A 17,408-nucleotide genomic window follows, 5' to 3' on the forward strand; every position below is an offset into this window, starting at 1 on the left:
CAGGAGCAACACAGCGTTAAATTGAATCTATACAATAAAACATAACGTTGTTGGTTTACATACATAAACAATTGTGCTAAATATACATAGCAATGGCAATATAAATGAGTCTCAATCATATCTGGTTGTTGATTTGCGGAATCAAAAGCAAGCAGAGAAAAGAGTCATCAACTATAGTGCCAGAGGAGGATACTAATGAGTAAGCTTAAAATAAATAATGAAGATGATCGCAATGAGGAGAGCACCGATTACTCCACCAAAAATCCATTTGTTTTTGCTTATTCTTCGTGACATAGCAGTCAGGATCTTCTTACTTTTGTCAATGGCATTGTCTACCTCGTGAAGCTGCAAAAAAAAGGTGGTGGTTTTCAAGACTGAGGTTCACTGAGTAGCTTAGCATTAAGAATATCAATCTTCTTATCACATGTTTGCATTCTAATGTAAGAGGGAATTCATGTTGATGAATTTGAGCTAAATCTCGTAGAATAGTAAACCCACAGTTCGAAGTGTTAACTCTTTTCATTCCATATTTTCAGTTAACATAAACATGGACCATTTGTTTTGTTAAAAATGTACTATAACTAGTCATTTTTACATACCAATGTAGTTAACTTTTTTAATATTGGACATTTACAAAAACTCTTTTAACTGCTTAAAATCACTTCAAAAGTTAACATAGCCCTCGTTTAGTCGTTTGTCTTGTTTAGCTTCCATGCCCCTCCATCCAACATAATTTACTTATAAAAGAATGAATGCAGTTAAGCAAGGCATAAAAAGGATACCTTTGTGTGTGAATGTAGGAGGGTTTCACGCTGATTATTCAAATCTTGAAGAATTGAAACGCCCAACTCTTCGGTCTCCATTATAGTTCTCCTACTCTCCCTAATTCTGTCACTTGATTGATTTAATCTTTCAGTTGAAAATGCCAATCTTTCTCTCTGGTCTGAAGATGTCTGCACATCAGATGATCAAAGTAGCTATTGCATGCTCCTTAAAATTGTAAAGAGTAAAATGAAAGTGCAGAAATAGGAGACAGAAAATCGACTCAGCAAGTTAAAGGCATAAAATACATAAGTAATGCTGCATGGCTTGACAATTGTCTGGGGATGCAAGAGAAATAAATCAGTTAACAAAGACGCCAACCTGGCAATCTCAATATGCACCTTTCCACATTAGATACATGTAAAGTTACATTTGTTGGTAAAATCATAATTGCTGAAGCACGAGTACAATTAACTAAAACTTAAGTCAGCTACGTAAAAAAAAAAAGCTCAAAGGACTCTTCAGAAAAGTTCATTATTGTATGTCAGGAAAACCCCTAAAATATTTTGTTCATAAATACAGATGTTGAAAACAAAAGAATATCATTCAAAGTTAAAAGTATACAATTAATTGAGGTCGAACATAAAAATCCTGATGCACATTTATTTACCAGTCAGCATAATATTGATGGGTAAAATCACTGTTCTCATTAACAGTATAAGTAACAGGGTATGATTACATTTAGAACTGCTATATATGTATGGTAACATTTACAGTGGGATATGTTGAGAAAAGTATGAATGATAAAAATAACGTTGGGAGTTATCAAATTTTATTTACATTATCAGAAAAGAGACAGGATATTCATTCAATATAATATGGTTTAAAAAGGTTAGACAACCAAAATTATATTAGGTGGACTCATACCAAACCAGGAAACGGATAAGCAGGACAGCCAACAGACTAGAGAAATGGGTAAGGTTTGGAGAGCGAATTATGTAGAGAGTTATGCAAAATGTACCTTGTATGCATCTGCCATTCCAGCTTCTAGTAACTCTTCACGGGCAGACTGATCATGATTGGGTGAACTGATTCTTTTTGCTTCTCTTTTCAAATTATTCAAGTCAGATTTATACTCCCTCAGCTTTGCAAGAAGCATGGCTTTCATGTTAGGTTGTAAGCTTCTTGCTTCAAGATCCATTTTCCGAATCTGAATAAATCCAGACACTGGTTACAGAAAAAGATAAAACCGACGAAAAGCCCCAATCGACAAAGTTGCAACTAGATAATTACCAATATATCAGCCTCATCCAGACCTGTCTTAATTTCAGTCAGCTTCTGCTGTGTCTGCTCTGTAATTTTTGCAATCAATATATGAAAAATCAGAATTTCATGCATTACAGATTGAAGAATTACATGTTACTATGAATTACAGATCAGAAATGGAAGGAGATTCACCAAGTTATACAGGATCAAGGCCACAGCAAAGTAACAAGACTTGATATCAGAAAAATTAAGATTCCAACAGTGCTTAGAAACATATACTACATGCTATACTTCCTAAGATAAAAAGGATATGGCCTTGTCACACTCTAAAATTGCCCTTGGCTACTAAATGACAGCAGGAGCCTTTCTCCCATGTGAGGTTAAAGCCCCGTTTGATTCGATGTAAAACATTTTCAATCAAAAACATAATTTTTAAGAAAAACCACACTTGCGAGTTAGTTTTCTTTTGTTTGGTTCTTACAAAAAAAGTTAAAGAGAAATTAAAAATATGAGGGGAAATGTGAACATAAATGACAGGAAAGTAAAAAGGAGATAAGGAGGAGGGAAAATGTGGCTTCCCCTGTGTTGTAAATGAAAATGTTTTCCATCATTATTGATGCAATTTTCCACCATTGGGAAAATTATTTTCCACCCCTTCATAAACCAAACAAAGGAAAATGAGAAATAATGGGAAAATCATTAAATCATTTTCCATGAAAACCTATTACATCAAACGAAACGGGGTCTTAAATGAAAAGGTACAACTATGGACAAGACCTCTTTCTATCTTTGTAGAAAGACTAACAGTATGTCTTACATTTTGAAATATTGAAAAATGGCAATCTGCAGAAAAAGTGCATCTATTTTGAAGAACCCACAGTATAAGTGAACTAAAATTCACTAGACAGCTTGGGACAAACTCCTCAAAATATTTTTGGGCCTACCCACTGACATCAGGTTCTTTTGGGCCTACCCACTGAGTCACAATTCTCACAAAAGAACAATCAACTATACCCCCAAACGGCACTTGATTCCATAAACATCATAAAGGAAGAAACACAAAATATCTTGTCGGTAAAATTGCATTTATTTCAGAAGATATGCTCTTGGGCACTTGAATCTTCTTGGATCACATAGACATAAAAGGGCAATGACTCCAGCAAGCAAGGACAAACAACAAAACATACAAGTATTACAGAAAAAGTAAATGTAAAAGATTTCAGTGGCAAAACCATCATAGAAACTTGAAAACGTGAGTGTTCAAAACTTTGCCACTCCAACTGGAGTTGCAGTGTTGCTACATATCATGTCCTTGGGCACAAAAGTCAAGAATAATAATAATTAGTGGGCAAGGGAAAGAGGGCAGCATTTGAGCCTCATTCCCTACGTACAACTCATTAACGATAAACTCTTAGTAATTTGTTCTGGAGTAAAAATCTCAAAAACAGATTGTCCACCTATTTAATGGTATTTCGCCTCTATGGCCTAAATATTCCTTCAGTTTTCAAGGAAAAATTAAATCTGTTTGTCAGTGAGATTGGAGCTACCATAATACAAACTATTGGTCCCAGGATGGTAGGGACCAGGGAGATACATTGGACTTTTCATTACACAAAATCCATTACATAATCTGTTGGAATAAGACTCAGAGAATCAATCGAGGTTTGGCATATAAGCTAAAGGATTAATTATTGTGTCAAGCAAGGAAGAATTGAATGGGTCAACTTCAACTGGGCATATCTCTCAAACTACTTTGAATTTTGAGATGATTCAAGTTGAAAGTGAAAGCTTGTTTCAAGAGCTTTCCAAAGATAGGTCATAAGCTTAATTCCAATAAAAAAAAACGAGGAAGTTATAGCTATATTACTATGAGCTATGTGTGCTGACCCGTACAGGTGCTGCACGTTCAGCTGGAGTTCCAGACAACCAGTAGCTACTAGATTCATTTATCTAGGCTAGCACGTCCGTGCCATATTTGGCACGTCCGTGCTAACCTGATACTCTAACCCAATATGTCAGGCTAGCATGTCCATGCCATATTTGGCACGTTTGTGCTAACCTGATACTCTAACCAAATATGTCAGGGAGATAAATACCCATTTGGGGTTATTTTGTTATTTATCCACAATTTGAGACAAACCCATTTGAGAGCTAGGGTTCTTGTTTGGTAACCCTAGTGCTTTAGAGTGAAAATTAGTGAGAGATTACTCTTCTAAACACTAGTTGAAATCAATACAACTATTCTCCTTGTGCTTGGGTGGGTTATACAGTCTTCAAGTAATTGCTTGAAGGATTTTCCCACCTTCCAATTTCTTGTCTCTTTAACTATCAAATTTCTTAATTGTTCTTTGCTAGTTACTTCAATTATCAACCATTTTCTCTAACATAATCATACCTTTCTCCCCTCATCATCTGCTACGTAACAGTGACTCGCTGCATTAAAAAGTTTTTTGTCTCGTTACTTCCATTCTTTTATTCAAATCGACCTAAAAAAAATTAATAAATAACAATGTAGTTTAACTGCATGATATTTTGGGTAATTTACTGTTCACCAAATACGTCAACCATCCATATAATACTCTGTAATAGATTTGGCTATATTATTATTATGCTGAAAGATGCTTTTTGAATTTAAAAAATGTAAACAAGGCTTAAACCCAATAATGAGGATTTTTCCACACTGCATTAGCGATACATTCTATTCATCCATAACAAGCAGTTTCTGAAGACAATGCTATCATTCCCACAATTGCAACTGCATGCTATATTTTTGGCAATAGGAATATTAAACAGCACAATGCCACAATGTGAACAACAAAAACATAATTGTTTAAAATGAATATGCTTTGGCCCCAATCAAAACTGCATTTATTACACAAAGCTGAAAATGGCATCAACCTTACTTTGAAAGTAATCCAGCAATATGCATGCTTTTAATAAAGTCTAATGACTGCTCATCATCTTATAGTTTTGATATGTAAATGCAAAATGCACATAGGTTGTTCCCTTTGTCCCAATTTCATTGCCCCATTTTCCTTATGTTTCGTAGCACAATTTTATTCATAATAAGATTTCTCTGCCTTATATATCCTTTAAAATTGGGGCTCACACGGTCACACCCACTCTGCCACTTCATTCCCCTTACTTCTTTAACCTCCTCGAAAATGGGCAATGAATTTGTGACAAAGGTAGTAGTTTGGAATCTGACAAGCGACAGGTACAAAAATGCTACTTTTAAAGCTACCCATAATGATACTCCTAACCCCATTTAATTATTAAAAAAAAATAAAAAATACAGAGTAGGTAACATTTTTCATTTTTTCACTTGATCTTTAACGCTTTCCTTAAAACATGAATATGGAATATATTTTCAAGTAAATGAACCCAAAAAAAAAAAAAAAAAAAAAAAAAAAAAAAAAAAACTAAGGATGATTTTCCTTTGATGAATTTTGGAGGGAAAATCAAATCACTCATGCCCTTAAGTTGTTTAAGGAAGCAATAAAATCCTAAAGACCTAAAGTATCATGGAGCATAACAATCAAATTTAAACATATTTTTGAGTTTCAAATGAAATTTTTAGGTATCATAAGTCTTTCCCCTCTTCAAAAAAAGCACTTATGGATCCTCCTCGAATACACGAAAAATAAAGCAAATTCAGAGAGACAAGAAATCACATATTCATGAGCACCAACCAAACCTCAATAAACAAGATAAAAATAAATAAATATATAAATATTGGTTTCTTTGAGTGAAGAAAATGAAATGGAAAGAAAGGATGGAAGGATCATCTCCATGTCTAGTGTCTACACCAAATTCCACTAATCAGCTTTACAAGGGGATGGCCATAGTACTATTAAGGATTTCACTAATGAGGCCTTCTATATGACATTATTGGTTTAGCCACATTAGTAGCAACTGGGATTTTTCACTGTAATACAGCACATCTAACCACAAATGAGTTTGCAATATCATGCCATTAAAACAAAATTTATCCTCTAACGCCGTTGCAAAGTTATGCAAAACCAATCACTTCCCTTAAGACACCACTTGCATCGTCTCACTGGAATTACAAAATCACTACCTACTATTCTACTCACCCGAAAATAATATTCATCAAAGATGACTGTATCACACATGTCATAATTCAGCTACCCTATATGATCCCTAACACCCCAAACCACTACCAGCCCCTCCTGACTTCCTCCCACTAGCTACAACACCAACAACAGTCTATAATGGATCTTACCAAGGATCAAAGAATACGAAATTAAAGGAAATATTACTCATAACTAACTCAAATCCATAAATTCCATAACAAGTTGAAAAACACACCAAACTTTTCAATAATTCAAACCCTCCAACAAAATCTCACAAATCCAGAACCAACACATTTACAGGAAGCAATCCATCATCAAGATCAAGAATTGCACTCTTCAAATCCTTTTTTAGTTTTCAAAACCCTAATCAAATTAACAATCAAATTCCCACAAATCAAAGCAACAGAACAACAAATAAAAAAAATACAATCACACGCAATTCGATCGAATTCAAACATAAACGAATCAAAAATAAAGCCAAGAAAATAGGAGAAATTAAATATAAAAAAATCACCTTGATCTGAGAGAAGAGAAACGGAGGAACATTTATTGGAGAGATTGGCAGATAGCTCACAGTACTGACGCTCGTAGCCATCAAAGACTTCACTCATTTTAGAGGAGAGAGAAAGTGAGAAGCTTTCGTTAATGGCGAATCCAAGAAGAAGAGTCGCCCTTAAAACTCTGTTAGGTGAAGAATTCAGACAAAGGCCTTTTTTCCTGCTTCTTGCTTTGTGAATGAACAAGCGACGGTTAAGTTTTGCATAACAAACATTGGAAATTAAGTTTGGGATCTAGGAGATTGAAATTAAGACTTTTACATACATGTAAAAATTAGGGTGTGTTCTATTCACCTGATTTCACTGATTGAACTTATCTCTACTTATTAGACCTTATTAAAACTTATTTTAGTTGTAATTTGTACTTAGGTAATCTTTATCAAAATTTATTAAATTTGATGTGAACTTAACTGAACTTGCTACACTTGAAATAAGTGAAAATAAGCTGAACAAAACAGACCTTACACTCCTTGACATGAATTATGGTTCGGGTACAACAATGGATATGTACACCATACTTTATATATACTTTGTACTACATTCTTAATTTAGAACTCAGATTATGTATTCTAATTAATAAATAGAAAATTGATAAACGGAAAGAACAAAGAGAATCCAAGGGAAGTTATGTATACTTATATATTAAAAAGCGTTCCTAAAACAGAATATGTGTCACGTGTCACCTTTTTAAGCTCTATAAAGGTGACAAGTCATCAATATATGCCACGTCACCTCCATAACAAGAATTAGATTTGATATCTAAAGACTTGAACTTGAGACCAACAAGTATTACTATGCAAGTCTTACCGCCTTAGCTATACATATATTATGTGAATTTATCCAACAAAATTATAATTAACTTGGATAAGATGATTAGTCCTTAATTGTACTATTCGTTACATATCATAGGATAATTTAACAACTTGTATTAAATTTTGTTACAAATATTAAATATGGTTTTTCTAAGACAAATCTTTTTTCAAAATATTAAATTTTGAAGATGATTTTCAATATATTAAGCAAAAATTAATCTAATGTTAATTACAAACTAGCAACTCGGGACATTGTCCGAGTCACACACTAGTTTATAACTTATAAGACTCAACACCAACCAAATTTCACATCTCAATGATTATGGAGTATTTGAGATCTTAGAGGAATTTAGCGACTTCATTAAGTAAAGGTTAAAACAGGAGACTTCTGCTTATTATGTTGAACGAAATGTGAATTAAACTTGTTAGATGAGGAATCAATGGTGGACACCTGACTTTATTCGCAAAAAGGAGTCTTTGTTGATTAACGAAACTATGGAAAGACTCGTAATTGTGCATCTCTCATTTCTTTGAATTGTATGTCTAGTGAGGTTAAACTTCTAAACTTTTGATGAAATCATAACTAGAGATGGCATACTGATATAGTTTCATGGATTTCACACTACACCCGCCCCAATTAGAGTGTGTATGAGTATGACTTAAGTGAGTAGTGGACGGGTATTGATATCAAAAGTCACCCCCTCCATGGGTAATGGACTAATGGGTAGGTGAAACGAAATTCACCCCACACCGACCTAACCCACCTCACAATCCTCTGCTCGTCAAATCTCCACCTTGTTTCCACAACTATTTGTGTATACTTTTATATTTTTTTTAAAATAAATATCCTCAAGTGGGTATAGGTGGATAATATACACATATAGGTAGATATTTACTTGGGGGTGATGAAGTAGGCGAAGATTTAGTTTATACTCAATTAGGTGGTGTGATAAAGATGTAAAAAACGTACTCGCTTAGGGTAGTAGATGCGTGGTGGGTATAGAAATTTTAGGTGGGTGTGGGTATAAGAGAGAGGATATCTGCACTTACATCGCCCGTTTGTCATCCCAAATCATAATACAAAATTTAGGTAGTCTTATTGAAATGGAGGTAATTTAATACATAAAATTTTGTGAGGATGAGTAAAGGCTCTTAATGATTTCATATCCTAGAGTGGTCTATTTGGTAAACTTGATGAAATCAATCACCTACTTAAGTGTGAAGGTTGGTCACTATCTACCAAAGATAGGGGCAATATGTCTAGAACACTCATGAGTAGCCTAAATATAATAGTCGATGTTGGTTAGTTGATTATAACGGAACTCACAAATTAAAATACTTTATGGTAAGGATATGTGTAATTGGGATTAATTTCTTGGTTAAGAGAGTTCCAGGTTCATTCATTCCCTTAATGTTGTCCACTTTTCAATTAAGTACAACACTTTTTCTAATGCAGCCAAAAGCTCTTGGCATTCATGCTTATGAAATGGGCGTCCAGCCGTCCATTCCCAATAAGATATACACGACTTAACATTGAATGTACTTAAACTTTCAAAATAAGGGCTTGTTCGGATTTACAGAACTGTGCTGAACGAACTGAGCTGTTTATGAGAGAAGGAAATTAGAAACCGAGCTGAGCTGAACTGAACTGAAATTAAGCTGAAGAGAATAGGCCCTTAATGTTTCACTTGACACGTGCATCAACAACCAAGAATTTTATTAAGGGGTAGAGATTCAAGATGACACTTAACATTGAATGGACTAAAACTTTCAAGATGAATATCTGTACATCAATTACACAACAATATAATGCTCTAAGTCTAACTTGTAACTATCTAAATCGAGGGCCAGCAAATTTCCTCCTTTACTGACTAATCAAAATATTCAAGGTACATTCATTTTGTTCTATACCTAGGAAAACTGCAGAACCTCACGAAACCCCAGTCCAAGAAAATTCTGTCTTCAACACCATCTGGCTAACTGAACAAAACACATGACAGAATTGTGTGCATACTTTCTCATTCTCTCCTCTACAACCTACATATCATATCAACCACCCTATGTATGAACCAGCAATCACTCAAACACACACTTTAGCCGTTAGGCAGAACATCATCCCACTCACAGTATGCAGAAATGAGAACATTTTCTCCATTGAGATCAAGCTTGAGAATGAATCACATTATCAGCTTTCTGAGGCCACAGGTTCAGCAGAGGTTTCATTACTGCTGTCTTCGACTCCTGTGCTTGGGAATACTTCAGATTGCAAAGATGGAGAGATATTGTTAACATGTAACCATGTTAATTCCCACAAGCTATCTCCACCTAATGCACTCCTCTGAGCAAGGACTCCGCTGTTCTTCATCTCTACTAGTGTGTTCTTCAATAGTTCTAACACTAGCTCTTGGAGCTTTTCACTCTTCTTTCCTCTAACTTTGACTTTCATGTATTTTTCCATCCGACTAAGAACACCCAGCCATAGTTTGCAAAATGCTGTCAATTGAGAGAGTTCAGGGAGTAATTGCAGAAAAACCTTAGAGAGGAGCTTTATGGCAATAATTTGTGTCCCTTCCATGTTACGATAGTCCTTCTGAGAATGCCCCTGGGCAATTTCAAGCAAATCATCAAGCATTGTGAAGATAACCATATCGAAACATTGCAACCAGAGACTGTGTGCAAGGTGGACTTCATCCATTTCAGTCAAGCACTTCTCCAAGGATGAAACAGCATGATTTCTGACTTCTTCTCTCTGGTCCAAACAAACTTTCCTTAGGGCCTGCACAAGTCTCAGCCACATCTCCCCAATATCCTGAGACATTTTTACAGCATCCTCTTCCACAGCTTCCTTGGTTTCACGAACCCACTTCACTAGACAACCCACAGAACCAGCCATAAGATCCAGAGCACGAATGGATCGGTCAGATTGTCCAACACGAGACTCTGCAAATTGTCTAGCAGAATCTATACACAAAATGAAATTAGAAGGCAACAAATGGGCCCCCTCAGACATCATAAACACCAAAGCATCAAATCCTGATTCAGAAGCTTCTGGGTGTCGGGCAGTGACAGAAAGAAGAGAAGTAATGGTGCGCCAACCCATTTGTGATCGGATGTGAGTGGCATTTGCTTTGACCAAGCGAGTTACCTCTTGGGTGATCTGCTCACAGTATGCATCAGCAACTCGAGCATCGAGCTTGAGCACCAACTGCAGAGATCTAAGAAGCTCATCAGCTAGGTTCTCTTTATAAGGAAGCAGTCGCTGGCATATTCGAAGAAGTCCAAATACAGCTTTCTCCACCAAGGCACAGGGCATGACAGTGGACTGTACAATATTTGCAATATGCTCATAGACCCCCTGCCAGAGAAGAACAATCCTATCTCGGTTGTTCAACGTGATAGCAATTAATAATTCAAGGCAAAAAACAGCAGTGTCTTCATCTTCTGGTGATCCAGCCCCTTTCTGAGGCCTACCAGCAGCCCATATGAGTGCTCGTGCAAGCTGCAATAGAGATTCGGCTTGAAGAAACTTGCTCTCTGTAAATATATTGTCAATGTGACACTTCTGGATTGTCTGGAGTGTACGCTGATGAGCGGCAAGTTGTTGCTCAGTGGGCTGTGACCTGGGCTCCTCTGTTTCCAGAGATAATAATTGGCTGAACCGGCCCATCAGCCCAGAAGACCTTCTTGGAGTACCCATGGATGTCAAATGAGATGCAGATAATGAGTTTGTGAGGGGCTTCCCTTGCCCAGGATCAGAAGATAGCTCTGAGTCATCCGCAGCATCACTAGCAACACGGGCAGGAAGAAGACCAAGTTTGTGCAACCTTAAAATGCAGTCCAGGATATTTCGCCACCCTGTGCGAATATAGTCCCCATAGCGATTTGCAATGGTGAACAACGTAACAGTGGCCATCCTTGCTTTCATGTCATCACCAAATGCCAAAACAGGTTCTTCGGTAGAAGATGAATTTAAAAGGGTTGTAAACTTGCAAAGAGAAACAACTAAATCATCAAGAACATCTTCAAGATGGTGGCAGGCTGATATCTTTGCGACAGCTAAGAAGCCATCAATGCAAGTTCGATAAACTTCTTCAGATTCTGCATGATCAAAAACCACGGAAATGGCAGCAATTGTTGGACCAGACATTATAGCAAACATATCATGATCAAGATAAGCCCTTGAATCTGCCACAATATACGGTGCAGTCTTCTTACATTTGTGCATTAGATCGATCCACCGGCTTGGATTCATCTCAGCAAATCCAGCACCCTGTTCAGGTGTCGTGCGAATCTCATTTTTGCATATAGAATGGTATAATTCTGACAGATATTCACGTGGGAGATCCTCACCATCATTTATATGCCGGTTATTGCGAATAAAGTCCTCTTCAGTCATTTTTTTCTTAACTTGTACATTGTGCAGATCCGTGTTCAGCATTATGATGGAATAAGATAGTAAAAATGCAGCATCCTTGTTGGCCAAAACATGTGACGATTGTTCATAGTAGCGTTCTGAGAATGCCTCAAGCACTCTTTGTATCTTTTGTGACTCTCCAGGAAGTCTGAAAGTTTCCAAAAATAGTCTCAGAGCTGTGTCTAAATTCATATCTTGGAAGTCAAAAGTCTGAGCAAATTCATGAAGAACCTGAACACAAAATTCATCATGGTTACCTAGAAAGTCCCCCACAAGATTTTTATCTAACCCAGCAGTATATCTGAAGAAGCAAGCCACACTCTGCGGATCAAGTTTTTCAGGCAACAAGTGCGTCCCTTGAAGAAACTCTAACCCTTTTTTAGGATCCCGATTAAAGTGATCAGCACCAATCATCAATCTTCTCTTGATATATTTCCTACGACGGACAAATGGAACCCAGTGATTAGGATCACTATAATTGTCACATTTCACCATCCAAAATGGAGCATACTCCTCAAGACTCACAGGTGCCTGCTCCAAGCCAAGAGACCCATTGCCAATCCTTTCAGCCATCCCCTGAATAACAGCTATCAGCCCATCAAGAGCGAGGATGTGCATAGAAGACAGAGGAGAGTTTACAGGAAAAGCACTCTTTGACAACAAGTTAGCAAGATCTTCAAACACATTGCTGCATGTTATGTCACAATCTAAGTTAGCATACATCTCTACCATAAATGTCTTTTGCCTGCAGAAGTCGACAAGGGCCTCCATTGCAGCCTCTTGCTGCTGGTAAGAAGCACCATATCTGCTCTGCGCGAGTCTTAAGATCACGCAAGAAAAGAAAGCCTCGAGTTGTAGTTTAAGCTCTATTCGTAAATGATGATATAAATTCAGAGCTGTACTACAAACCATAGAGAGAATCAGAGGACTTGGTGACAGACCAAAAAGCATCAAATTGCGAAAGAGCTCGTCTTGTATCAAGTTTAGTAAGCTGGGATGACTGAGAAAAGAAGCCCCACCTAACTCAATAGCTGAATTTATGAGACCCAAGGCAAAGAGAGGTGCATCCTCATCAACGGCCAAGCCATTAGATCTAGGACCAATTCCAACGTGGTCGACAACATTAAGCAGTGAACACAGAAAATTAAAGATCTCAAACATAGAAGGTACTCCATAGGGCTCTGTCATCACATTCAAATCATATGCCTTTGACTCCTTCCCGTTCTCAGCACCATTTTCATCCACAGCACCCACACCCACTGGAGCTATAGAACCAAAATTAGCAGTGGGATCATCATATTCAAAATTACCATTTCCATTATTGAACGGCATAGCTGAAAAATTGAATTCGTTATCAAGGCCACCAATCTGCATGAGGATAAAAAATTACATGACCTATCAGTAAAGTTGTAATAGGAAAACTCAATGCATAAAACATAATACCATTCACCACGATGCAACCCACTTTAATATAACTTGAGAGAAAGATTTTTTGTAAAACAGAACATTTAATATTTAGTCATATGATTGAACATTAATTGATATAGGGAACTGGATAAAAACTTTATCCCAACATATAAGGCAAACGGAAATATTGAAATAGCCAACATAACAAGACATGCCTCTCCAACATAACCAAAGAACTTAAAGTAAAATGGAGGTCTCGAGAAGATCCTGCAGCGTTGGTCATGATGGTCTTATAAATTTTTGTGATTGAATTGGAGATGGGATATCAACTTGGTTCAACAACCTAAAATGGATAGGAAACAATAGATTAAATGTACACCACTGTAATACTGTATGCAGTGGTGTGTTCCACCTGGTGCAAACAACAAACGATCTCCTTTCCCTATCACAATAAGCCACCTGCCCTTTCTCCAAACTCATCACCCTTGAATGTGTAGTTACTAGCCAACAAACCCTAGCTGGAATTTTGTGTGTGTGATCTTCCTTGCCTGTGCCCATTCAAAAGATGTATGTACACAATACACCTAAGAAGCACTGAACCTTTTAGAATCCAGCATTCCAGCGTAATGTAAAATCATTTCAGACATTGGAACAACCAAATGCACATAGAACGTCTCATAAAGACAAGGGAAGCTCCCAAAACATAGTCCAAATGTCTAAATCATAGCACAGACCGTAACAGTTTATCGTTGACTTCCCAGCAAACTGCATCTTCGCCCTAAGTGCTGCTAATATATTTGATGGTATTGTTGACTTTGTTTGCTATTGGAGCCTTAGCTTCAGTGTTCACTATATTGAAGTCAGCATAAATTTTGGCATTAGTTGTTGTTTATAGGTTACAGAAATTATTTCATGTCTCATTTTATCTAGTTGTGGACATAGTTTCCCCATTTTTTTGATTCTTCATTCCCCCAATTCCAATCTGCTCCTTGTGATTCCTTGACACACACTCACATAGTCACATTAAGAGTGGGATGGACCTTCTTGCCCGCAATGCATCAAGAAATGAGGAAAACCAAGAAAGAAATAACCAAACATGTTCTAAAAGACTTAAAATATATACCCATATACTTGGCCTTTGTTGTTCTTTTAAGTGGAGATGAAGACAAGGTGTAAATAGCAAGTGGGAAGATGAAAAGAGGGCTACCAATTGGCGCTGTACCCAGATCCATGGCAAAAGGAAAATCAAAATAAGAGACACCTGATCTATGGTACCAGTAAGCAGTGAGGAGGGAAACTTCGTTAGAATTACCATGCTGAAAGAGAAACATGTACTTAAACTAAATTAAGCATGAGCTTTAAGTGTGACTCTGCTTTGTCCTACAGATGGTATGTCGGTAAACCGATAAAATCCTAAAAGTTGTTAAACATAACACATAAAAGCCATTAGAGTGGGCCATGACTGATAGGCTTTCTTCCACTAGGCTAAATTTAACATTAGAACTTTCCTAATAGCTGGTAATCTGGTATAAACTAGGTAATTTCAAACCTAAATTTGGAAGAGCAAGAAAGCATAGAAGGAAAAAAAAAATTGTATTGAATGACATAGCTGTTTTAAAGCCAAAGAGATTAGAAAGGCGGGGATGAGCTGTACCTCTGAATTTATTGAGCCTCTGTTGACCACGGAATTCTCTATGCCCTCAACTTCAGGAAGATGTGAAAAGATACACCTAACAAGTTCACGCATTGTATGCGCTGCCATTCCTTGCAACAATTCACCTTTTGTTGTGGCTTGATGAACAATTCGGAAACATGTATTAACTATGGTACAAACATGCTGATTACTCAATACAACAGATGCTTTACATTTCATACAAGCCAGCAGAACCTGAAGAATCTTGGTCAAAACAACCTCTTCTGATGCAGGATCAGTCACCTCAAACCGACAACTGGTAACAGCATCAACAACCAAATGCATGGCATCTTCTATATTTGCGGTGTTAAGATCAAGCACGTCAAGAGTTAAGATCTTGTATACAGATGACAAAGCAACACTAGTAATGGGAGCGCCAGTTTCATCAGAACGAATAACATCTAAAAATGGTTGAAGATACAAAACAGGATTGATATTATGCCACTGTTGTTGCCACACAAAGACTTGCTTGCGCAACGCTTTCAAAGATTGGATAAGAGAATGTTCTAATTGGTCATCCCCGGACATGTAGCGACCACCCCATCTCACATTCCTTCTCATGATTGCCAATACAGCACCAATTTCTGAGTTAATCATACATGATAAAGCAGCTTTGTCAGATGATGTAACTTCAGATTCCTCAGGTTCTTCTTCAATTGCCTTTATACCAGATTGCATCTTCAGACGACCCATGTTCACTCTACATGTTGCAAACCAAAAAGGTCAAAGAAATTCACAGCCAATATCTGAAATAAGCCACACAAGGCGCCAAGTCATATCACTAGAACCTAACAAGAGTGACAGCTAAGCAACTAATCAATTGAATGTTGAGGAACTAGTATACAGAAAGTTACCTACTTGAACCAATAAAAATACTCCATCTAATCCCAATAAAAAGTCAATTTAACGACTTTTGTTCATATCAAGAATTCAGTTCAATCAACTTAAATTTGCAATGGTAATCATATTGTAAAATGCAAAATGGTACCTAACATTGCATTGTTAAAATAAGATGACCTGTTAAGGCTGTAATCCTACAATGTTATTATCAACTGAAAATTGCTGTACCATGGACTTGAAGAATTACTTGAATTTTAGATCAAAAGAACAAGGGCAAAATGACTTGTATTTTGAATTTGAAGGAGAATTAAATAAAATTTCCAAACTCTTATATTTTATTTTAGGGACGGAAGGAGTATAAATGACTTACAATTCCAATAGCTAATAGTTCTAGAAATCCACACATTTCCTTCTACAAAACCTAACACCTATAACAACAATCTCTATAATACTGATACAAACCTCTACATGCCCTACATTGCAAAAACTACTACAAAATGAAACTCCACAATATTTTTCTATATAATACCTCCGTTTCAAGTTATTTGCAACGATTGGACATTTTCTTCTCACATTTTATGTAAAATTTTCGCAAAAAATTTGAAACCAAGGTAATAATAAGACGGAAACAGACAGTAGTTGGCCACGGGTTATAATGACACAAAACACCATCAACGCCTTCCTTCGATCACCATATACAGGCCTGTCCCTGAGCTAATTTCATAGTTCAATTCTAACATTAACGGGTTCTGCAACACATTAGCAACCAAATTCGATCCAACTATCACATAAATAATTTAATCGAGGAAAGGCATGTTTGATTCAATCATCAAATTTCTAGCAACATAATCGCTGGTTGTGATCTTTCATACAATCTTAGTAATTAGAAGGAATAGTTCAAATTTTCGAACCCTAAACTTACTACACTAACAATTGTATCAAATTAGATCAACAATAAACCCTAGATTGTGAAATTGACATGATGATTATAAATAGAAATAACAAATTACCTCAGAAGATGCTTCAATGGCGGATACAAGTATCAGAAGGCGCTTCAATGGAGAACGTTGACTGCGCTTTAATGGAGAATCGTTGACTGCGCTTCAATGGAGAACTGAGAGAGAGATGAGCAGGAAGAGGAAGAGAAGGTAGGGGGCTACGCTCATCAGTTTTTTGTTTTCCTTTTTTTTTTTTTTTCCTTATTGGCAATTACTGTTCAATGGGTTCAAGTGGCCAAGTGGGGTCACTTTCATTTACCTTCTTTTTCCACATTAAATTTCTTGATTTTTCAATAACAAATTAACAACAAAAAAAAAAAAAAATTTGTCAAGAAATACTTTATTTTTAAGTCAATTTGTAAACTAATAGTACCCTGTACCTTAATGACCCATTCCAACCAATTAAGTTCCGGCGTTTGGCTTTTAATCTCCCTCCATCTTTCTGTGCGTGTGATTGTGATATACTCCATTGAATGAGAGGGTAGAATTAAGGTAGAAATGATTTGATACTATCTGTACTTGGATGACTCTCACAAGCTCCATTTTTTGCCAGAGAGTATTA

The 17,408-nt window shown here is 36.6% G+C and overlaps 2 protein-coding genes across 3 annotated transcripts; both read right to left on the minus strand.

Annotated features, from left to right (window-relative positions):
• Positions 1 to 16: 16 nt before the first annotated feature.
• On the minus strand, positions 17 to 6,881 carry LOC145601629 (vesicle transport v-SNARE 12-like). The gene is made up of 5 exons (XM_081657683.1): positions 6,640 to 6,881; positions 2,056 to 2,114; positions 1,784 to 1,972; positions 783 to 953; positions 17 to 345 (listed from the first exon to the last, which is right to left on the minus strand). Exons 1-5 carry the CDS (start codon positions 6,734 to 6,736, stop codon positions 193 to 195), a joined length of 669 nt encoding a protein of 222 aa, XP_081513809.1. The 5' UTR covers positions 6,737 to 6,881; the 3' UTR covers positions 17 to 192.
• Positions 6,882 to 9,186: 2,305 nt separating this feature from the next.
• LOC145601421 (ARF guanine-nucleotide exchange factor GNOM-like) lies at positions 9,187 to 17,022 on the minus strand. Of its 2 annotated transcripts, none has more exons than XM_081657438.1 (3): positions 16,859 to 17,022; positions 14,970 to 15,708; positions 9,187 to 13,276 (listed from the first exon to the last, which is right to left on the minus strand). In XM_081657438.1, exons 2-3 carry the CDS (start codon positions 15,699 to 15,701, stop codon positions 9,680 to 9,682), a joined length of 4,329 nt encoding a protein of 1,442 aa, XP_081513564.1. In that variant the 5' UTR covers positions 15,702 to 15,708; positions 16,859 to 17,022; the 3' UTR covers positions 9,187 to 9,679. The 2 variants fall into 2 exon arrangements, with proteins under 2 accessions (XP_081513564.1, XP_081513562.1); XM_081657436.1 differs by having other exon boundaries at positions 14,970 to 15,754.
• Positions 17,023 to 17,408: the final 386 nt, after the last annotated feature.

The sequence above is a fragment of the Chenopodium album genome, chromosome 21 (genome assembly GCF_948465745.1).
Source record: "Chenopodium album chromosome 21, dcCheAlbu1.1, whole genome shotgun sequence".
Classification (NCBI taxonomy): Eukaryota; Viridiplantae; Streptophyta; class Magnoliopsida; order Caryophyllales; family Amaranthaceae; genus Chenopodium; species Chenopodium album.